Source organism: Nesoenas mayeri (genome assembly GCF_963082525.1).
Source record: "Nesoenas mayeri genome assembly, chromosome: 1".
Taxonomy (NCBI): domain Eukaryota; kingdom Metazoa; phylum Chordata; class Aves; order Columbiformes; family Columbidae; genus Nesoenas; species Nesoenas mayeri.
In genome coordinates, this window is record NC_137541.1 from 126,093,961 (window position 1) to 126,117,361 (window position 23,401).

At 39.7% G+C, this 23,401-nt stretch overlaps 1 protein-coding gene across 5 annotated transcripts in view; it reads left to right on the top strand.

Moving 5' to 3' along the window:
* The window catches only part of APP (amyloid beta precursor protein), a gene marked incomplete at both ends in the record, with an annotated part of 219,018 nt that overhangs the window by 32,323 nt on the left and 163,294 nt on the right, over positions 1-23,401 (top strand). For 4 of the 5 annotated variants that reach the window (XM_080345581.1, XM_080345582.1, XM_080345583.1 and 1 more), the window contains one exon: positions 8,449-8,616. The exons of the other annotated variant lie outside the window; for it this stretch is intronic. In XM_080345581.1, the coding sequence (XP_080201707.1) occupies positions 8,449-8,616 (168 nt within the window). The remainder of the gene's footprint in view (positions 1-8,448; positions 8,617-23,401) is intronic. 5 annotated transcript variants of the gene reach the window in all.

Genomic DNA, 23,401 nt, shown 5'->3' on the forward strand with positions numbered 1-23,401 from the left:
TTTTTTGACCTATTTCTGTAGGCTGTTGACAACGATAACTACTGCTGTTGTTTCTATATTAACATTATATTATAAACCACTGTTTCTAAATTATTCATGTTGATTTTACTCTTGTGACACTGTTTGTCTCTAAGAAGTTGGGAGATGGAGAATTTTCCTTGGTTTTGACAGACAGCCATCTTAAAGTTGTGGGGAGACAGTAATTTGGTATTTCATCCCTTTTAATTTGGGTGCTTTACTTTTTTTTTCCCTGATTGCATTTATAATAAAGGAAGAGATTTTTTTCATTGCTTATCTACATGAGCCAGTTTTTCAATATAAATAGTCTTTAAGGAGTTTGTGGTGTGCATAGATACCTAATAAAACCAGGAGGAGAACTAGTATTTTATGGCTTAAATAGGAAGTCTGGCAGTCTGTATTCTGTTACAGTCTGCTGTAAAGTTGACGGTTAACCAGCGGGCTAGAAGCCATGGATTTGTCTGGTGACACGAGCCTATATTAGCATGGCATTTGCTCAATTTGAACCATAGACTTCTGTAATTGAGCAGTGGTCTTCACTTGTAGGGTTCAGCAGACCAGAGATAGAGCAGTGGAAGAAACTTGATCTTTCCACAGAGAATAAGAAGGTTATCTCGTGTTTTACTCGCTAAATGCGTAAGGCCAAGCAGAAAGTCCTTTTTACACTTGTGTTATTTTTACCTCTGTTCTTTTTTTGGAGAAATTATCTATGAGCAGCCCCACTTCAAAAATAGAATTTATTTGATTTTGTTAATAGTCCTAGAGGAAGCAAACTGATTGCATCCAAATTGATGCTGCTTTAGTTAACAAGAAACCTCAAATTTCAACCTGAATGAGGTATAGAAGTTTGGAGGAAACACAGGCATGGTTTGGAAGGGTGGCATGTTACTTGGCTGTGTTTAATTCTTCAAAATATTTGGAACCTCTTTTGATTGTCAGCAGAAGTTTTAAACCTTTAAACTGTTGTCACTGACTTCTGAGTTGAATGGCAGGAACTGGTGTTAGCATGAAAAATGGAAAGCAGGGAGGGATTACTTTAATAATCTCCTAAAATAAAGAGAGCATTTGTCTCTCTTGAGGAAGTTGTAGATATGGAGGCTGTTATTGATTGTCCTCTCCTTGAAACTAATTGCAAATGAAGCAATTAATACAAATAAAATGCACTTTGAAGGCATATGAAAGTGGCTTCAGGTTGGTGTTTGCAGAATAAAACAACCTAAATCATAGAAGCCACCTTAGGGACCTCTGAGGAATGTTTTTTGGTGCTTTGGTGTTTAATAATAGCACACATAAGGTCTGATGCTTATTTTCATATTAAGTTGTACTCTTTAATTACAAGTTAATAGCTGAGCTATCTGGAGTGGCATTGAGTTACTTTTGTCCCATGATGAAAAACCTTTTGAAGGGAAAACCTTGCAGCCTATGTGAACAAAGCCAACCCTTGTTGTTGAAATAGGGATTATAAAGAACTATTAGCAAATACACTAATTACTTTTGTAACTGCAGAAAGCAATGACAGAGAGAGTGGATGAGGAGAGGGCTGCGCTTGCTGTCTTAAATAATGGTGTTTGATAGCAAAAAGTCTTTTGATGTTAAGATTAAATGATAATGAGCTAAAAAACTCCAAACGCTTTTTTTCGTTAAGGTGAAGTATTCTTTTTTTAATTAGATAAGCTTCTTTTGGTCTTCTCTTATGAAAATCCTTCTTGAGTGTCTTCAAAACCACGTAAATGGCATCCAGCATGGTGTGTGGACATGGAGTGCACGGACGCACTGAAGACCCTTTGCACCTCTCCTCAAATAGATGTGTTAAATTACCAGGGCTGGAAGAGGGGAAAGCAGAGGCATCTCTTTACTGCATCCTAACATGGGAAGAAAACAGATTCCCTATGTCTTAGTCTTTTAATGCTTGTGTAACTTTTTTCTTTCTTTATTATATCGACATTTTGACATCAAATAAATGCTTGGAATGACTGTTTTACCTCTCAAAACAATAGAAAAATAACATGGAATGCCAATTTTCAAAGACATTCAGTTGACTTTGCCAGGACTTGCCTTGTTTTGTCCTGCTTTGACTAGGTTTGTAAATATTTCTGTGACACAATCTGATGGGGTAACAACTGGATTATGTCCCTCTTCTTTCCTTATGCAAAGCAGTTATAACCAGTAAGCCATTATCTGCCCGATGGGCTTGCTCTTATGGAGTTGTCTTCTAATCTGAATCTTTAGTGCTGGCTGGATTTTCTTTTTTTTTTTTTTTTAATATCTCCAACTAAAGTATGAGTCCTTGCTGTGCTTTCTCCTTGAGAGCAGGCAAACTACTGAAACCTGTGCGTGAAAGGTATATTAAATGTATTTACTGTCAAATAATATTTTAAGCAGATCAACAGTCAGCAGGTTATAAGAAGGAAACGTGGCAGGGAAGCACATGGGAAGATACAATGTGAAATGAAGTGTCTTGGGACTGGCAGACGGATCTCTGGATTGCTGAAATTCTGTAAGGGAGAACCTGCCATCAGCATTGAGCATTACCACAGCCTTGCACATCCTATCCTTTCTTTCAGAACTTGTACCTTTACTACACTTTTGAAAGTTAATAATTAAAAAAAAAATATGTAACAACTGAATATTTTGTTTTCTAGATAGAAAAACGTTAGGTTGGTGCTTGAACATCTTGTGACATTAGTCTTATGTATTTATACAGAACTCTAAATAGTGTATGATTGAGGTATTTTTTTTCAGAATCGTAGCTGCCATTTGCAAATATGGTAGTGCTTTATTTGGTTTTTGAAAACTGGAAGTACTGTGAAAGTTAGCTTGACGGCATGCTAATTAGTCTTACTTATTTAATGATTCACCAAGAGGCAGGAAGAAAAGCACATGCTACTTCTTCAAGGTCATGTGCAAAGTGGGCTCAATAATATGTGATTACAGTTTCATTAATGTGCTTGGAGTTTTTACTTTTGCAGAATACTAATAGAACAAATAATGCTGTTAATGTAGTTTGTGTTCTGTGAGTTGTTCTTTGGGAAACTAATCTGCCCGAGAGCTTTAAGGATTAGTCAAGGAGAGATTTGCCACTACGGGCATTATTGTAGCAAACTGGACTGCAGCTTTATGTTATTCAGCATTACTGTATAGAAGCTGCTTATCTTTGTAGATTTGGATTATAGATTATTTAATTACACTAATGCAGATAATTTTGGGAATGAATGTAAATTAATTAAACCATTGGCTGTGAAGAAAACTTGAATGAAACAAAATTCTTCGCTCATATTTTAGCTGGATATACCTTTGATGTGACAAGTGGTTCATTAATTCGTGTGTTTTAAATGTCATGACAGCGTGTATGGGACAAATTACTTCTCACCTCATCTAGTTTTACTCTCGTTTCACTCTCCTGCCTTTTTTTTAGTTGTTTTAATCTCTTAAGTGTGTATGTGTTTTAAAAGAAGTCCTACTTTCCCCTCGGGCCTCGAAATAGTGCTGTTCAGTCTGCTTTGTATTGGAACTGCTGTCAGATATCTGTTAAAATCAGTAATAGTTCATTAGGTTTTACATTATCAGTAACTTGCGCAGACTAGAGACACTCGTGGAATCAGTTATCTTAGCTAAATTTAGTCTTTTATTTTTGGCTTTGCTGTGATAGTGAAGCATCATCACAGTGCAGTCCCTGGGGAGAAAACCAGTCTACATTTCTTCCCAAAGTGCCGTGATGCTTGAGGTCTTCAAGGCAAACTTGATGGAGAGGGAGAGGGTCTGAAGAGAGAGTTGTTTCTTTCTATTGGTGTGATATGCAATACGCAAGTGATGTGTTTAGTCTCTCACCTGGACATCTCAGGAAAGACTCAGCAGCACTTTCCACCACACTTTTCATTGCCTGGAAGGCTTTTCTAGCATGGTCCCAGTGAAATTATAGTTGTGCTGGGTGAAGCTTGGTCTTCAAATGGCAGCATAGCCCAGCTGTACACTAAGTACATCAGCTGGAAAGGTGTTTAATGTTTAGTACTCTGCGCTGTTAATGTTGGGAGGGGCAAAAGTCCATGGCAGAGGCTGGGAGATCTGTGTAAACCCATAAGACACGCAGGGGAGTGTGCTGGAGGTGAACACTTCTGAATGTTTGCGTTGAGAGGTGAAATGGTATGCAGGAATTTTGTTAGATTCTCCCTTCTTCACTGGTTCTTGGGCTTTTTCCTACCAATAGATGCCATGCTAAACACGTGAGCAAAATTACTGTACAAGACTGGCAGTTGGCGTGCAGGCCTTAGCAGCTCCGGATTATTTATCATAATGAAGTTTTAAAAACGTAAGGAGCTACTGAGGTGTTTATAAAAATGAGGTTTGAGGAGGTGCAGGCAGTAAGTGCTGGAGACCCCTGCCAGTGCCAGTACAGACCAAAGCAGCTTGAGAGGATTCATGTATCTCAATTTTTCTCCTTTCATATCAATCAGCCTTACAAAACTAAATGACAAGAATGTTTTCTGGAATTAATTGCTTAACTTACTGTTACTAATTTAGGAATGTGTCCTGGATTAAAATAGATCCCCAAAAAATCAAGGCTATGAGGACTGATCTCTTCCAGGCACCTTTTTGGCAGGCACTTTGGGAATGCTCTTGTGTTGAGTGGGGGAGGTGGAAAGAAACCAGAAAATGTACCATCAGAAATATTTGTCTTAATTATTTATCTGTTATTTAGCATAATTAGTTATTTTGGACCAAGAATGGATTTTTAGCTTTATGGATTTGAGCTTTTTCTGTGAATTTTGCTGTAATCTGAATGACTGCAGAGGAAAACAGTATGTAGAAGAGTGCAGTATTTAGCAGAACACAGTAGCTGCAGGTTTTTGCCAACAGTCTGAAAAATTTATGTTTTCCTTTTTTTCATGTTTGAATCACTGTCAGTCGCTGTGTTTGATGTGTTCACTCTTGGGAAAATAGAAGTAACAATGCTGTGAAGCGTATGCTTGCACAATGAAGTAAAGGGAAGTCTTTTAGTCATATACTCTTATATACATACATAGGAGTGTCTTGCTCAGGTGTTGTCAAAAGGCTCAGCAGAAGCTCTAAATCTAGGATAGATAAGGCCAAGGTCAGATCTAGTAATGCCTTCCTCCTTTGCCCTTGCATCAAAGAATGCTCTAATGCTTGATTGTTGTGTTTTGACCATCATCTTTGCAGAAAAGCCTCTATCAATGACACCTGTTTTGTGGATTTTGCAGCAAGACAAATTTCTTGACAAGCAGGAAGCTGCCAGTTTTCAATCAGAAAAAAGTGCCATAGCAGACCAACTTCTGCTATCTGATATTTCATTTCTGAAGATCATAAGAAATCTTAACTTAGAGATGTATACTATCTATTGAAAGAGCAGGGAGATGGCACAAAGCCTGTCTCAACAATGAGTCTGTTGTCCTGTTAAAACCTTGCAGTGTTCCTGTAACTTTCACGGGTACCTTGCTGAAAATGCAATGTATAAAATTGCTTCTTGTTACTAGAGGTGGGAGGCTTTTAGTTTAAACACCAGGGCTACACAGTGGTAGCAAGTGTTTACCTTCAGATATTAAATGATTTAATGAGTCTTTAAAACAAAAGCAAAAATCCTAACATATTTTAAAAGGTGTTATTTCCACTCCAACTATTTACAGTAAGCTAATTTGAAAGCTCAGTGTTGCATCTTAGCTGGCGATGTAACAGACAAATCCATTAACCTACTACTCTTGCTTTAAGGACACTCTTAACAGAGTTCAGCTTGGGAAACTGAGTATTTGAATTATTTGTGATCATGATGTAAACGCTTTAGTTGTGTTTACAGTGTCTTTTAATTGCTCCGGTATTTCTTTATGATCAGAAACATTTAGCTGTCCTAATCAATAAGATGAAGTGCTGTGCTGAGCAGTTCATTAGCATGGTTCTGTCAGCTCCACGTATAGAACGCTAAATGTGATCATGGCTTGCTCTGGTAGTCTCATTAATCTGGAGATGTTATGTGTTTTTTGAAGGGAATGAGATTTTAAGTAGACAGTCATAGGCTGTCATGTTGCTAGAGTTAAATTGATAGAATTCCAAGCAAACGGCCGCATTTTTTTTTCCACAACTTCAGATGTCTTCCTAGCCAAGGCAAAAAACCCTAAGAAGCTCCGTATTACAAAGCGACAAGTCCAGGTCTCTGTAAATCACCAACTTACATTTTTGAGTGAAAAAAAAAAAAAATCTGCCACAGTATGACTGCTGTGTGTTTTATTAATTCAATAGAGATCCCAGTTGGAAGAGCTGACTGTGAATAGAGTTCACATTCACACATGTCACCTGAGGAATGAGTTGCTTCTGTTTTTATTGAAATTTTGGTAGAGTTATGTTGCATCAATAAAGAAAAAATATCATTAATTTGGAGGATTTTTTGCAAGTTTTTGGTACGGATCTGTGATGTTTGAGTTGCTCACCAGAGTTTCTGAAGATACTAGAAGGAGTAAGCATGTGATAGTTCTACTGATCAAGGCAAGGTGGACCAGGTGTCATCCTATCTCTAATTAGCCAGTGAAAGGAGAGTGATGGTTAACTGTTAAATCGTACAGAACTTATTAGTTCCACAAGAGAAACTGAGAGAGTAGAGGGGAATCTCTGCCAGTAGAAGTGTTCCTGCTTTATTTAAGTTAAATTGTGATAACATGTTAACATCTTAAAGAAGGCAGGAAAATAAGTGTTCTTTCCTTTTCTTACAAACAAACAAGCTAAAAACTTGTTTTAATTTCTGTGTTTTAACTTGAAGCGTTGAGCTAATGTGTTAGGGTAGTTGGATGTTGACTCCTGTAATCATTTTTGGTGTAATTTTTTTTTTTTTTTTTTTTTAATTACTGTAGGCATATAAAATGCATCAAGTTTTTTTTGTGTTTAAACAAAGAGTGGAGGAACTAAGATGCGGGGTTTGCATACCTCTTGTAACACGGTAATTCTGTTTCTTTAGTTTTTCATGAATTTTTAAAATGTTTTTAATTTTCCCCTTGAGAAGCCTTCTAGCTAAAAGATTAAAAATAGGTATTAGACATAATTGCATGCTCTCCTGTACCTTGAATGGAACAGGCTCTCCTTTGAATTATGAGGGGCAATGGGAAACCGTTGACTTCTCTCGAGGAAGCCGACCCAAAGAGGAGACTTATGTTTGCCTTTTGTTGCTCAGGTGGCAAAACTGAAGCGAGTATCTTCAGCTTCCACCTTTGGATGTTTGCTCCCTCAGGATGCAGAGATCTCAAAGAGAGAGGTCTTGATTTGCCTTGATGATGCTGGTCCCACAGGAGAGATTGAAACCCATAGAATCATTTTGGTTGGAAAAGACCTTTAAGATGATTGACTCCAGCTGGAAACCTAACACTGCTAAGTCCACCTCTAAACCATGTCCATAAGAACCTCACCTACACACTTTCTTTTGAATGCCTTTGGGGATGATGACTCAGCCCCTTGCCTGGGCAGCCTGTTCCAGTGCCTGACAACCCTTTCCATTAAGGCATTTTTTGTGTTGAGGTTTGTGTGAAAGGAAGATTGAGTTGGTTTATCAATGCAGGTAGGAAGCTCAGAGATGTTTCAGAATTGCTTTCAACTGGGAAATGGAGGGTAGCTCTGATGTTTGGCTCCGTATCCCAGCAGCACTGGGGTGTTCCAAGGTGTGTGGGGTGTCCTGGGCAGCCTGCCTGCAGGAGGCGAGGAGGAGCCCTGCGGGCAGCCTGTGCTAAGCCTGAACATCTTCATGCTTGGTCGGGTATAGGGTGTTCCATAGTACTTTGCTGTGAGCTAGACCTTTAGCAGTCCCACTGGGATACCACTCCAGCCACTGCATTTTAAGGTTCAGTCAAAACAAAGTTTAGGTGGAAGCTGCTGCTTTTAACCTGCCATCTTTATAAGGCATGATGAAATACAGCCTGTGTGCTTGGCATCTAAATGAACTGGAGAGGGTCTTGAGAAAAGATACATCGTGGGTAGGTTTTGGTTTGGTTGGTTGGTGGTGGTTTTTGTTTTTGTGTGTTTTTTGTTTTGTTTTTTTCTCTAGGAAACTCCTGAGGAAAACGTGTTACTTATTTGTTAATTGTTAGTGAACTACTCCCCCTCAGTATACCAAGTCTGTTCGGAAAATTAAATTTTTGTAATTGCACCCTAAGTATGCTTGTTGTTTTGTGTTTAGCCCAAGTTGATAAGAAACAATTCTGGGCCGCAAAACAGTTTGCCTACAGCTTTACACTCTGTATTACACTGTCACATGCCTGGATATCTATGAAGACCACATTTATGTTTTTCAAATCTTCCTGAATCAGTTTCAGCCTTTGCCACCATGGGTGGGTGAGCACAGAATTTGGTTCAGGTTTACTTTAGCTGTTCCTGCTTTGGATGGACTGAATTGTCAGATGTGAGATTAATTTTTTCTTTTCTTTTTTCTTTTTCTTCCAGGTGCCTGCTGATGGAAATGCTGGGTTGCTGGCAGAGCCTCAAATTGCCATGTTCTGTGGGAAACTCAACATGCACATGAACGTTCAGAATGGAAAATGGGAATCAGACCCCTCTGGCACCAAGACCTGCATCGGGACAAAGGAAGGGATTCTCCAGTACTGCCAGGAGGTAAGTTCCGTCCTTAGGAACAACTGTGGTGGCTCTTCTGAAGCACCAAAGTGCAGGTGCATGCTGGAGAACTCTGAGTCTGTATGGACCTCCCTCTCATTTTTTGGTGTTTTTGTTGTTGTTTTTTGTTTTGTTTGTTTTTGGTTTTTGTTTTCTTCTGGTTTTTCTTTTTTTCTTTTGTCTTCTGCTCTATTGCCCTTTTCTTCTTTTTAAATCGGTTCTCTGCAGAGCCTGTTAAAACAGCTTCAAAACCTGGTTGCTCAGGGTCACCAAGGATGTTGGACAATTTTGTTCCTCTGTGTTCTGCCCTTGGGGGATAATTTTGTATCATAAATGCATGATGAACTTATTGCCTATGAAGTATTTTTAATGAAGCTGAGGTGGCATTATTTTAAATGTCCTTGTTCTTTCTGGGCTGATCTTAAAAGAGTCAGCTGTAACAGGTCTTCTGTCATCCTAAAATGATACTGAGATACACTGGGTCAATCTGGAGTTATTGGTCTCTGCTGCACACTGAACCATTCAGAGTTTCTTAATGGAAAAAGCTTGCCCTACAGATGAAGTCACAATGACTGATTTCATATTTGAGAGCAGAAATAATCCAGCCACTTATGACCTAAGAACAGATTGGGGATTTAATTTCGTTTTGTCTCCATGCTGTGATAGCATGATAACCTCGTGCCAGTGTGTGACAATTTGAAAAGAAAATGGGTATTTCATGCCATGAAACAAAAGGGCACGGCCTGAGTAGCTTTAGTCCTTATATCTTTCTATACCATCTCTTCCTTTTTTTTAAATCAGAGGCTATTGCTTATTGCCGTAGCACTAGTTGTCTTACTTCCTAAATGTCAAACCAATTCCTGTGAAAATGCCTGTTTAGAAAGCAAGATAATTTACTCTTCAGAGCTCTGCTCTATTAGCATCTTCATTCCTGTCCTTTCACCCATGGATTGTTCCTTCTGTTTCTTGCAGTGTTTTGTTCATTTTTTTCCTTGAATTTGATCTTTATGTTCTAGAATACTAATTTTGAAGGATGAATGGCTATTAAGATTGATTCTTCACCAGTAGCTTTGTTTTCTAACTAGAAGTGTTACTTTGTGAAATTAATCATATTTTTGTTTACCAAAAGCATCAAACCTGGCCTCCTAGTAAGGTTTTAGAGGTTTCTTCTGGTTTCCCTTGTCTCCTTTGAGTTACGTAAATGAAGTTGATTTATGCATGATTATATTATTGGAGGAAGGAATAAGGAGATGGACTCAATCAATCATGAATTAAAGTCCACAACACGATAAGTCTTTCTAAATTTATAGAAATAAATACTTGAATTTATGGGAAGTAAGAGTAGAAAGCTTCACTTGTTCTAAAGCATGAATAGCTCAGGTTGGCAGTTTGGTTACAAATGCTGTAGGTAGGGAAGGATTCCAGGACAAAGACTCAGAGCTGCGAATATCAGCTGAATGCCAGGTGACTTTGGAATTTTAGGTGACATCTTACCAAAAAAACCAGCCTTCTTAAAAAAAAAAAGTGAAGAGGAAAGCAAAAGCAGTCAGGGTATAGTAGCTGTATACTGTTAGATGACAAAGAGAATAAAGTGGAAAGCTGTGGCTGCACATAAGGTAAGTTCTTTGCCATGAGAGAGGCCATGTGGTGGCACAGGCTCCACAGGGTGCGGAGCCTCCGTCCTTGCAGACTGAGAGAACTTAACTGGGCAATGGCCCCAGCAACTTGGTCTGGCTTAGATGTGGGCCCTGGCTGGAGCGGAGGAAGGTCTAGATGACCTCTGTAGTTCCTGTTTTATTTAGCCTGATTTTTTTTTTTTTCTTTATGTCTGAAACTTTTTCCTGACTGGAGAAACAGAGAGGAGACAACCTGTTACTTGGGTTTTTAAAGATAAGTATTTGAACTCCAGTGTTGTGGTAACCTTGATTTCTGTGCGTTGACAGTTCATTAACTTCATATTAGGTGATCTTGTCACAATTTTAGTGTCTCTTCAGCTACAGTTACAAGTGTAGTGTAGGAGGTTCTGCACTGGCAAGGTGCTCGTGGGTCTGCTCCCTAAAAATGGGATGGGCATTTTACTGGTTTTAGTAAATCTATGTGTCTATGGGTTTGGGATTAAGCAGTGTGCTCTCATTAACTTGAAGTGAGCAGCTCTGCTCTGGGAGTCTGGCTAAAAGCCTTTTCATTGCTGTGCTCACCAGCAGGCTTACCTGTTTGTGGGATACTGCCAGTCTCCTGGCTGTCATGCCCCATCCTTCACCCGCCCCCCCACCAGTACAACTGGCTGTAGGACACTGGTGGAGAAGGGATAAGCTGGTCTGGGGTGATAGAGCACGTGGCAGCACTGTGGCTCTCTGTCAGCAGCTTGTTTGACAGTGGGGAGGAATCATGTGAGCCCCTATTTTTTCATACTGGTAATAAATTCAGAAATAGATAGCAAATATTAGGATGGTCAGATCTGCTGACAGCAAGTTAAAAACAAACCAACCAAAAAAAGGCGTGACATGGAAGTTGATACAGCCTGGCAGGATGGAAAGAAGCTCCTGGTTGAGTACAACTCTTCCCCACAGCCTTTCATATGCCCAGGCCTGTAGCATGGTGGGCTTTGGCCAGGAAAGGGCACTACGACTTTGCTTCTGTTTAACTTTCCCATGTCCTGACAAGAGAAACAGAAGAGTCAGATAAAAAGCACCCTCTTCTATTAAATAAAGGAATTTGTAGAGGAGTGCCAGTAAATGCAACTCAAAATGGCTTCTTAGCTGTGGGGAACCCCTTGTTGCATGATGCTCCAAATATGCTTTAGTATCCTGGGGGGAACAAGTGAGGTGGTTTTCCTCTTGCCTTCTGTTATTTACATCGGCTGTGAGACAGTGGTTGCTATGAGATCCAGGGAACAGGGTGAATTTGCATTTGCCCATTAACACGAAGCAATAGGCATTAAGGCTGAGATGTGGTACCTCTTGCATTGGAATAGCATGCAGGTACAAATCTCCTTTTTGATTACTTTTGACAAATATGACCTTTTCCTTCTGTCCTTCCTTCCATCCTTCCTTTTCTCCTGTTCATGCTGCTTTTTTTCCCCAAAAGGAGGGCTGCTACATCTTGGGGTGCATTTTTTCTCAGTATAGGCACAGTCTGAGCATATTTGCTCTGCTGATCAAGCAGATGGGTACTCCGCCTGAATCTGTGTTCTTCATGCTCCCCAGCAACACGACAGCTTCCTTAGTTCCTTGGTCTTGCTGTAGCAGCAGCTGTTAGTACCACGCTGCTGAGGTGCTGGGTTTTTCCCCAGCTCTGAGCAGTGCCTTGGAATGACACTGGGCACGAGAAAGTAATTATTATTATTTTTTTAATTATTATTTTTTTTCCCCCTTCATCTCCCATGAGAAATCTGTCCATCCTGGTTTTTGCTGCAGATACCTTGTGTGGCTCTGCAACAGGCATTGTGATTATGGCTGTAGTGCAAAAGATGATACTCTACTGTGGTAGGTCCTGTAGAGTTAGAGTGTGTGCCCAGTTCCTCCTACACCAGGGGCATATTGAAAGGAAACAACGGGGCAGAACTTCAATGAGCAAGTGCAGCGGAGATCTTGCTCTATGGCTCCTTGGCTGTAAAAAAATACAAGTTAGTAACTTTTACCAGGAAACTCTGGTTAATCCATAATGATGCTCTATGTAGTCTCTGGCTTTGTTTTTTCCCATGGAAGATAACTTACCAAAAGTAAAAAAGAAATCGCCTCTTCCAGCAGAACTTACAAGTCACATGTGTTCCTCTGCCTCCTTACAAGCTGTTTGCAAAGAGCTTTTCCTGACATTGCCAGCCCAGATGCCTGGGTGGTGGGCAGAGCACTGGGCTGGAAGGTGCATGAAGTACAGAAGGGCTTCCATTTCCTGGGAGCCTTGTGTCTTTTCCTTGAGATTGTCATCACTGCCTCTCCTCGTCCACTGCCAGTGTAGGTGGATTTTGAAGTCTTGATGTAGGAAGTAGCAGTAGAGGAGCGTTGCAGGGGCAGAAAGGGAGGAAAGGAATAAGCAGAACCACCTACGTGTTTTAAAGATGTATGTCACTTGTTGCTTTGCTTCTTTTGAGTGGGAGTTCAGTGCAACACAGGAACTGTCTGGTTTTATATTTGGACAACACATCACACAGTTTGAAGATGACAAAGCTCAGAGTGTGCATTACTTATTTGAAAGGAAATGGGAGATACTTGGGTGCTACCTTCTACCTTCCTTGACTTCAGTTAAACTCTGCTACTGAAGTCACATGAAGTGGTTCTGGAAGCAGAGCACATCCATCTCCTCTGCATTCGAATCTGCATGTTCTCCATTGTTCAGCCTGAGCTGATGGCTTCTCTTTTTTAAAATATAGCAAAATCAGCCTTTCTTGGGTGGAATGAGATGCTGGTTAGAGAAGTACAATTTACTAGTGGTATCTTTTAATCTCAAACTAGTTAGCGTGCTGGTACATTAATTGTACCTGTTATTCAAAAGTAAAACAGTGTAGGCCCGATCTGCGAACAGCTGTCACATGCGAGTGCTGCAGGTTCTAAAGCAATGTTGCATTAATGTAAGTGAGGTGGTTACACCTGTATGTGTGCCAAAATCTTTAATGTGTTGTGAGTGTAGTAGCTGACACTTCAGATCAAGCCATCGGTCAGTCTTGTCCTGCTGCTGACACTGCAGTACCAGCTGTTTTGCAAGGATGTTGGCAAAACCCTGCCATACACAATTACTGGGTAACTAGCCCTCTGAGGAAAGTTTCTTCCTATCAGTCCCTGATGGGTGTTCAGCTAATGTCTTAAAACAGGTGGGGACCGCTGCTCCTGGGTTTTGCTTTTTCTTGTTTTGTGTAAGAAACCAGGTACCCCCACCCACACACGTTCCATGGCAGGGGTGGCATGGTGCTGTTGAAGGAAAGTGTGTTTGGGAGCTGGCTGTGCTTCGCTGGAGGCCACTCAGCTCCTCCTGCTGAAGAGTTTCCCCAACACTGATCTGGAGCCTGCCCTTTGCCAAAGTGCGTGTTTTCAGAGCCAGATGAATATGCAGAGTAGGAAGTTAATTTAGGTGTGCTCAGTTCCCTGTTCAAACAGGATGAGTGTTCAGATGGAATGTATTGCTGTATGTTTTATGGTATTAGCAATTTTGAACAGCTACTGTGTGCTGAATTTTATGTCTAGTAATTAGGATACATTATACAAGTTCCTTGAAGGACTGAAATTATTTTGCTGTCTGTGCTGAACTTGGTGTCCAAAATGGATTGTAAAAATAACAGTTAGAGCTGACAAAAAACTCATTTTGTCTAATGCATGTTTTTTTCCTCCAGTTAGTTAAATTTTGGAGGTGCTCATTTACATTTTAAGTATGCAAGGAGTTGAACAGAATGGAAAGGAATGGTTCTGAAAATTGTTTGTATTTGTAGTTTTTGTTGTTTGTTTGTTCTGATTTTTTTTTTCCCGAGACCAAACCAAAACTAGAATAAAACTAATTTGGGTCTGGATAATCATGTACATGGTTGACTGGATGGAGTGTAAACATAGGAGCCTGGAGATTTAGCTGCACCTTGTAATCAGCAGCTGGCTCACTGTGGGACCTTTTGCTAAGTGCTTAGAATAACTTTCAGATGTAGAGTATATGTTGACTTTGGCAAGCGTTGAACGTGGCATCTTTGATACCACATCATGACTGTTTGGTTTTTCTTGTAGAGAGAACATGTGATCACCTTCTTTCTAAACATCATTGAAATCTGTGAGCGTCTTACACTGAATGTGTGTTCTCACAGAAGTGCCTCCCCAGAAATTAAAAAAAAAAAAAAAGAATTATAAATGCATACTACCATGCCCTTAACTATATCTTTGTGTTACATGGAGCAGAAAATAGTAGGGTAAATTCAGATAACAGATAATTCATTATAACTATTGACAGAATAGCATTGTAATTTCTAATCTCTAATCATAATATGTCTAAAAAGGATCTTCTTGTCATTTGCACAGATCTTCTGTGTTTATGCCACGTGTTTAGGTAAGTTGCTGGTGAAACCCAAAGCCACTTAGCCAGATCCAGTACAAGCTGGAACGTGACCATAATAAGGCTTTGACATTAATTCACCCCACAATCTCTAGTTTCATAGTAGTCCTCAAGTCCCTTGTTTTGTACATGAGCCAAAAGGGCCATCAGACGACTGCCCCATCTTCATTTTATTTACTTGCTTAACTCCCTACTGCCTTTATCTCAGATATATCTTTCAGCACCAGGCAGGAGTGATGGCAGCACTTCCTTCCCTCTCTAGTCTTTGTCCTTGTTGAGAGCTTCTAGAGATTTGTTAAAGGGTTTGTGGAACTGGCAGGGATGCTGAAGATTTTAAAAAGAAAAAAAAAATAGTTTGGCCTTTTTTATTCCTGAGCAGAGAATTTAAGATGCAATGAAAATGGTTTTGCTGCTTTGATAATGGTTTCTCTCCATGTTACCTTGTCATTTTCATCCTAATATGAATTGTTGCTTTTATCTAGGCTGCATAATGTGCTCCTTCTAGTTTCTCAAACCAAATAACCACTGCATTGAAGAAGAAAATGAAATTTAAACCTGTGCTACTCTAAATTCAGCAGCTTAAAAAGCCGTACATTTTGCTCTGAGGAAAATGATCCATTTAATGAAACATTATGGAAAACATACAGATTTTTTGGCAGCACAGATTGTCCTTAAAAGCAAATGACATTTTCAAGGCAAATGTGTGTTGTTATATTCTGAGATGTGCACAGTCATGCTTAAAAGCTTGAGTGAACAGTACCTTAGCACTCTTCACATTGATTATTGAGGTCTTCTGTTTTACTTAAGTTTTGATCCACAGCAAAAGTGGCATTAGTTCACTATGTCTACTAGTCCTTAGATTTCATTTGCTTTAATGAAGGCTTAGATTTTGGAAATGCAGGGACTGCTACTGATGTTATATTTGTCCTGCAGTTAAACTTGAGTATACTCACCATATAACCTTCTTGACAAAGAAGACTGAGCTTTTTAGCCCAGGCTGTAGTCTGCCATTTAAATGCATTTCAAATCAAGTCAAAAATAAAACTTGGAGCCTATGTTGCAATATAATGCCTGCCTTTCTTTTGTTGATAATAAAAAGGTCACTTCTCAGTTTTTCCCTATACAGATATTTTTTGCATGTCTCAAAAATAAATAGCATTAAAACCTTCATGATCTCAGTATGTTGTTGCTTTTATGATAAATTTTCCAAAGCTTTTCTTGTGGAAGGAGGCTGCTTCTGCTTTGAGGCTGAGGGAGGAAAAAGGATGAAAATGGAAGAGGATTGTCTGCATAAATATATATTTAGGTAAATGTGTACTGCAGTGTTTAATGAAGCTGCGATGCTGCATTTTCCCCTAGATTAATTTTGGATTTCACAGATATAATGGAGTAGATAAATGACTCAACTTAATCGGCAGGTTCCACCAGCACAGCATTTGTGCCAGGAATACAAATGTTCCTTCTGTCCTCTAAAATTTATAAATGCAATGGTTGTATGCAGGGTAGTCTTATTGCCTTTTTTGGTTCATAGTTGAACTAGCAGACAACCATTTAGCATGTGATCAAGATGTCAAAAGACATCTGCTAGATTAGAAACATAACAGACAAGAAGATGATGTTTTACATTATCATCAGCGTGCTGTGTTCTGTGATCGTGGTTTGCACCTTAAGGTTACAGAAGGACTGTCCACCACGCTTGCACAAGTCTCCCTGCGTGCCTGGGGACCTTACCGAAGCCCAGGAAACTTCTAAGAGGCCTGTGTGGTGTTGGATGTGGTCTGTAGAGATGTTACTTTTCCTATGCCTGTGATGCTGTATGGAAGATGTCCTGGGGGGGGGGACAGCACAGCAGACCTTTACTGCTCCATTTCACCCTTCTTTTTTCCTTCTAACATACAAAGTTATTGTAGTAAGCTGTCTGCTGTTTTCTTTACAGATAGATCTCCCAAACATCTTGTACTATGTAACTCTGAGATGGACTGGTAGCAGCTGTTCCTTTAATAAATAATGTTGTAAGTCTAAGAGAGAGATACTAGATGTAAAGTGTGATGATTACCCTAAGTGAAGAAAAATCTTTTATACAGTTGTTACATTTCAGCTCTTTTGAGGAGGAAATTGCCCATGCTAATCCGCTTCATTTTCTTCTAAGTTTTCAGACCATTATTGCATGGACATTTCTGTCTGGCAAGGATCTATCCCACTTTTGCTGAAGTCATCCTAGGTCCCCTTTAACTCCTGGCAGTTTCCACTCTGATGCAGTTTTTATTTTTGAGAAGGGATGTTTTCAGAAGTAGGTCAGTTCCTTGATCTGGCTCCTGTGTTAGCGCTGGCTCATGGAGAGGTGTTAGCAGTTAGATGGCCAAGTGGTGGAATAAGTCAGGAATCGTGCCCTGGCAATATCAGGCTTGTATCCGGTTAAAGGCACTGAAACCACAGCCTGGCATCTGTGAGGTACCTCTGCAGATGGATGGGTGCAAGTGTGACTCCTTCTTGGGACTGGTGCTGCTGAGAGACTACCAGCAGGATTTGGGTGTTTGGGTGGTTTTTGAGTGTTCAGGGGCTTCAGGTGTTTTCGGTCTTCATTACCTCTCTGTGCATGACTGGATGTGTATGTGAATTACCAGTATGCTTGGTGGCATGCCCTAGTTTTTGGGTCATCTGCATCCCTTATCGATGGCTCTATGACTTTCCTGTGCTGTATCTTGTTACTTTTTCGTAGAACCATTTTGATTGGAAGAGACCCTCAGGATCATCGAGTCCAACCATAACCTGACTCTAGCACTAAATCATGTCCCTAAGAACCTCATCACGCATCTTTTAAACACTTCCAGGGATGGTGACTCCACCAGTTCCCAGGCCAGCCTGTTTTCACATGGTGGTAGCGTTACTTTCCTCCCTCCCTCCCTTCCTCCTTCCCTTCCTCCTTTACTCTCTCCCTCTTCTCTAGTTTCCCCCTCGCCACTCTTGTCTATCAACTTTGAAATGTATGGAAATCAGAAACATTGACTACAGCTGTGTTTATCTCACTATAACAGTGCGTACGAAGCTTATTAGTAGCAAACAGGGGGCTGATCTGTTTAGATCGGTAGTACAGAATAGGTTCATGTTCAGAAGTCTGTATCTGCAAGTAAAAGATTATTATGCACATATTTTCAGTTGTCGGTTCTGCAGGCAAAAAATTTTTTAAAGAAAGAGAAAGTTTCTGTCACTCCATAGCTTTGAAGCTGTTGGCAAGGTGATGCTTGCTTGAATTCATAGCAGGGTAATGCCTCAAGGTGGGATAGGGGAAATATTTCTTGATTTCTGAGACATTCATTTTTTTCCCAAGCAGTTTATTACCGCTGCTTTCTAATTCATACAGCGGCATTATCATCCAGTTAGTCTTTATCCAATTAAAATTATACTGTACTGAGTGCCTGCTTTAATCTTCCAAACACTGTATACCTCTGGCTAATAAAAAAAAAATCCCTCTGATAATCTGCTTTTATAGATGTGTGCTCCTTACAGAATATTGTTCTAGATGGTTGTGGATTAGTTATAATTTATAATCATGACGAGGTTTCTGAATATCTGGCCAATTATTACTGGCTTTATCCACCTTTTTCCTTTATATACATATAGTATGGGGGTTTTTAATAATTTAACCAGAATTTTACTTTTTTTTTTTTTTTTTCCTTACTTGAGTGGAGTGAGAATTTCACTTAAGGGATGTTATTGCAAATTGTTAATGAAAAAGTTGGAAAGGTGAGGATTTTACATATTTAGATTTTTATTTTTTTTTCCAGACCTCTTGAGGTATCTGGTTGAACATTGAGACTGAAAACAGCATTGAATTTAAGGTCCCTGAGACTATTGCAAATTGTTATGAGACACTAGAGTTAATCCTTGCTAGGGAAAGGGAGAGTGTCCTTTTTAGCTGAGACAGGAGTTTCTACTAAAAAGATACTTTGTGCTGTTTAGAAGATGTATCATAATATCTGTTAAAACATCAGCTTTGTTTTTTGTGGGTGCCAATGGCTGTTGCATATATCGATAAGAAAAAAATAATTGTACAGGAATGACAATACCGTGTTTGAGTTTTTTCTTCTGTCTGGGTGTATTGAAACATGAATGCTGTTATTCTGGATATGAGGAAATAGGATCAGATACAAATTCTTTTTCTGGCCAGCATAGTTTCTCTTTCTGTAAATATCACTCTAAGTCAGAGAAGTGCTGACCCTATGGAAATGTAACGATATGCAAGATGTCCTATACCAGCTATCTGAAGAAACCACATAGTCTTTCTATTAGAATATGAACCAGTGCAACTTAATTTAATTGGTTATTATCCTAAGTCATATGTCTTCCTGAAAAACAGTGAAAATTAAGCCTTTTTTATAAAACGCCTGATGTCCTTCATTGATAACTCGCTTCTTCCACTTAGCCTGGGAAGATAGCTCTGCCAGAGTTGTGGACAATAAACAGCTTCTTGTAAATTCAACTTCTGAGTTGCGTATGGGAAACCATTGTTTGTTGAGGCACTATCAAGATCCTTTAATATATTTTGCTTTTCCTTCTCTGAACCAACTACAGACTTAAAAAAAAAAAAAAAAAAAAAAAAAAAAGATAAATTTGGTTTTGATGAGTATTCCTTTAAAGATCTGTGTAGTGTTGGAGCTAACGTTCCTTGTCCAAGTTCCTACACAGCTTGGCAAGTCTTTATGCTCCAAGAGGAAAAAATAAATAGAATGCATCATCCAAGAAACAGGAATTATATTTATGCTGCTAAACAAGGAACCTAAGGGGATGTGGTAAGACTGATCTTAAAGCTAAACTTGTAATACCATTGAAGTTAATATGTGTATGTGTTTCAGTATGTTAGAGGAGATTGTCATAGAAGCTCTTGTTTTGAGCTATTGTGGAGAACATATTGGTGAATATGCTAATATGCAATTACTTGCTGAAGCCTGGAAGATGGCTTTTAAGATTTTGGTGCCAGTGCGGATCAGAGACACTCTGCTGAGCGCTGGTGTGATGCTTTCCTATCACCATTTAATTCCTCTGCCCCAGGTGTTTCACACAAGAGACATTTGTCACTTGGAGTGACACAGCAGACTGAGAAGTCTCCCGTATTCATCCAGGTTTGAAGTTCTGAATGTCCTCACTTTTACATACTTTTAATTTTGGTATCTCGAGCTGTTGTAGCTTAAGATCTGTAGCAAGAAGGAAACAGTCTGTCCTATGAGATGGTCAGATTATGTGAGCTAATTTTAGAGTTTCTTACCAAAATAACAGGAGTGCTGCCATGGAGCGGTTTAGCAGAAGTGTTGAGCTTAAGTGGTACATGCTGTTACAGAAAGAGTCAAGTTTTGTTCCCCTCCTCCTCCTCCTTTCTGCACTGCCAGATTTTAGCATATGTCTGATCTTGCGATGAGCAAATTTAGGGAACTGAACTGGCACAAAGCTAACCCCTGCAAACAAACATAAAAAAAGATGAGTTACTCTCTCTGACCCAGTTCAGTGAGGGTCAGATGAAATGATATGGAGTGATAACACAGGAGAGGTGGAAGGGGAGGGCAGGACTACCCTTTCCTATGGAAACGAACCAGTGGCTGGCTTTGCTATGGTGTTTGTACAGCCTGTGAAGGAGGAGCTTTTTAGATATTTCTGAAGGCACTATATCTTTCTGTCTCTTGGTCCTATGTGTTTTCAGAAGAACATAGCAGTTAATTAATACCTGAATTTCCCCAGCAAGTTTTTTTCTGTTGATAGACAACACAAAGAATTTAAATGGTGGAAAAAATGGATGTTATGGGGTCTAGAAGACAGATGTCAAACCAAGCCTGTGATGAAGAGCAGGCCACATGTTAATCACAGATGCAAATGTGGCTCCATGATTTCATTTTGGGCAGCAGCTGGAACATAAGTGAAGAGTGAATAGATCCAAAATACCAGAATCTGTGCAGAAAATGAGAGAAAATAAGGCAGATCAAAATAAAGAAATGTCAACAAGACTGGAATTTTTAGACAGGATGATGACAGCAAGAAGGATGGAGGAGAACTGACAGATGAATGAAAGACTGAGAAATCTGATGTAATGCAGTATCCTTGTAGTGGTTATCTGATCTGAAATCTAGTTTTCTTGGGTCATTTCCTAAACTCTTCTTCCACAAGCCTGCCATAAATATATTTAGAAAAAGGAAATGGATCCTCCATCACAAATGTAGAGTCCCAGCTGCTGCTGTTTTTGCTGTTGCTTTTGCTTCTGCCGGGTTTTGCAGCTGGAGGTGAAGGAGGAGCGGCTGCACTAAGAAACATCAGTCTCACATGCTCTTTTCTAAGATTAGCATTCTTTGTTGCCACTGTTTGGCAAACTAAAATCCTTTCTTAAGCGTAATGCAGAAGTGGAGTCAATCTTTGCAAATTAATGAGATGTGTTAATTTATCACATGGTGTAGCTGGGACATAGACTTTCTTGTGGGAGAACTGCTGGGCTCTCACAGGGTCAGCCTGGCAGTTGTCCCAAGGCTGCACCAATAGGTTCTGTGCAAAACTGCTCACGCTGCGCTAGGAGTTTGGTGCGGAGTTATTTGAAGTCTGTGAAAATCCTTACACAGACTTCCATGCTTAGATTAGTCTTTGGAGAAGGAACTTCAGTCTAGTTTACTAAAGTCTCACTTTCATGAGTACTAAAGAAATTAAAGCTTATCTCTGAAACAGTTATCCTGCTAAACAACAGGAACTACTAAGCCACGGAGTGCAGTAATAAAGTAGATTGCATCATAACATAATCCTGAAGATAAGAGCATTTAAAGCTTTGATCTGCTTTTTTCATTTCAACAGAAACGTAGGTGCGTTTCTGCAAGGCGAGAAGTAATCTCTCTCCTAGGATGAGCCAAAGCAGTATGGAGTGTTAGGGTTTTTTTTTTTCTTCTTTCTTCGTCAGTTCAAAAATCCTTTCCATCAGAAATACTTGATTGGAATGGTCCAACTTAATTTATTTATTTTTATTTCAGTCCAATTTAGTCAACTTAGTTCATGTTGGAGGAAGAATGCCGAAGATGGTTTTAAATTAAATGTATTGTTTGCAGTCTTATTTGATTGTATTACTGCCGCCTGAGTTGCAATAACTATAATGACTGCAAATGTACCTGTTTCTTTAGCAATTAATACAGAAAATAAGTTTTTCTGCTTAGCTGCTATTCATGATGCCAGTCTGTTAAATACTGTTGTAGTAAATGTTTTCTATAATGAAGGGCAAGTCAGTTTGATGCCAAAGGCTAAGTTTGTTAGTGCCTATACAGTGGTACTTGAAGACCATTTTATTTTTCCCTTGACACCTTCACGGGGCTTCCCTACACAGTATGTCTTGTTCTTGAGGTGCTTAGAGCTTGTTTAGTTGCATGCAGCCTTAATAGTTACATGTTAATTATTTGCCTCCAGCAACTGGCTAATTGGGGAATTGTTACACAGTGAACAAGTAGAAATGATGGTAGACTCTATCAACACCTTTTATCAGTTGGTGTACTCAATGTGTGGTGTCATCTTCTGGGTGCTCATAGCTTCTGTTTTCCTAGCTTCAGAATTGAAAATGTTAATCTGCATCATACTAAAGCTTGCTTTTCCTCTCACTTTTCCTGTACTGTTTTGTCTGTGAAAGGTGTTTGTATATCTGCTTGGCGGGGCTCTGTTAGATGATCTTGCTCTTCATCTGTGCAAAGGCACTGATGTCCAGCATGGGAATAAGTGAACACTTGGGCAGGAAAAGGACCAATGCTACACATCTGCTTTTGCAGTTGGCTTTTTTTAAAGAGTATTCAAACAGGGTCACACTTTCTTTCCTGATTTTAACATTACCATACCATTAGCCCAGCCTATCTTAAAAATAACATTCAGCAAGACAGGAAACCAACTTGAGAGTGCCAGCAGTCAGGAATGGCTGAATTGGCAGTCTGAAGCCTCAGTCTTCTTAATGCAGTGGAGCATTTTTTCTGGTCACGTCTTTGTATTTCTTTGGAGATTGTGCCTCAGTGAGAATAGGGTTCAAGCTTCAACAGAAATGAAATCCTGCTGCAAACCTCATTGTTTTCCTCTTCAAGAGCGAAATATACTACACGTTTGAGGTGTGTGAAGTTCAGAAATGTCTGTGGAGAATGTGCAAAGCTCTTCGAAACAATAGAAGTATTTACCTATTCACCCCCATGTATTTGGAGATGGTAGAAACTGGTTTTGCTACTGTGTTTTGGGACCACATTACTGAGCAAGTGTGGTTCAGATTTCAAGTAACAGCATTTCACCCAGGGTAGTAGGAGTCAGAGCTTGGCAAGTAGTTGTGTCACACCATTGGCAAGATGTTAACGCTCTTACTCATATCAAGTAGACATTATTTTTTCATTTCATGTTGAAAGCCTCATTCATACAGTGTGTGGACAAGAATGCGTGGTTATTATTTACCCTTTTGACCCTGTGACAGTATCTAGTTGAGCTGGGTGCTCTTTGCTCATGTCCGGGGTGTTATGCAAGCAGGTTTGGAGACCTGCTGGTGTGATGTATGGTGCAGAGGGGCATGGGCATGTTCCCGCTGTGTAGTGTTCTGGATTGGAGAGCAGATGCAGGATTTCAGTCCTTCATACTCTGTCCTTTAAAATTCAGAATGGACACATCTCAGAAGATTCATAATCGACATGGACCTTTAAAATTTATTCTAATGCTTCCTTTGCTCAGCATGCCTTTCAGCGCTTGGAAGCGCACATCCCATTTTTGCTTGAATAAGGTCTTAAAT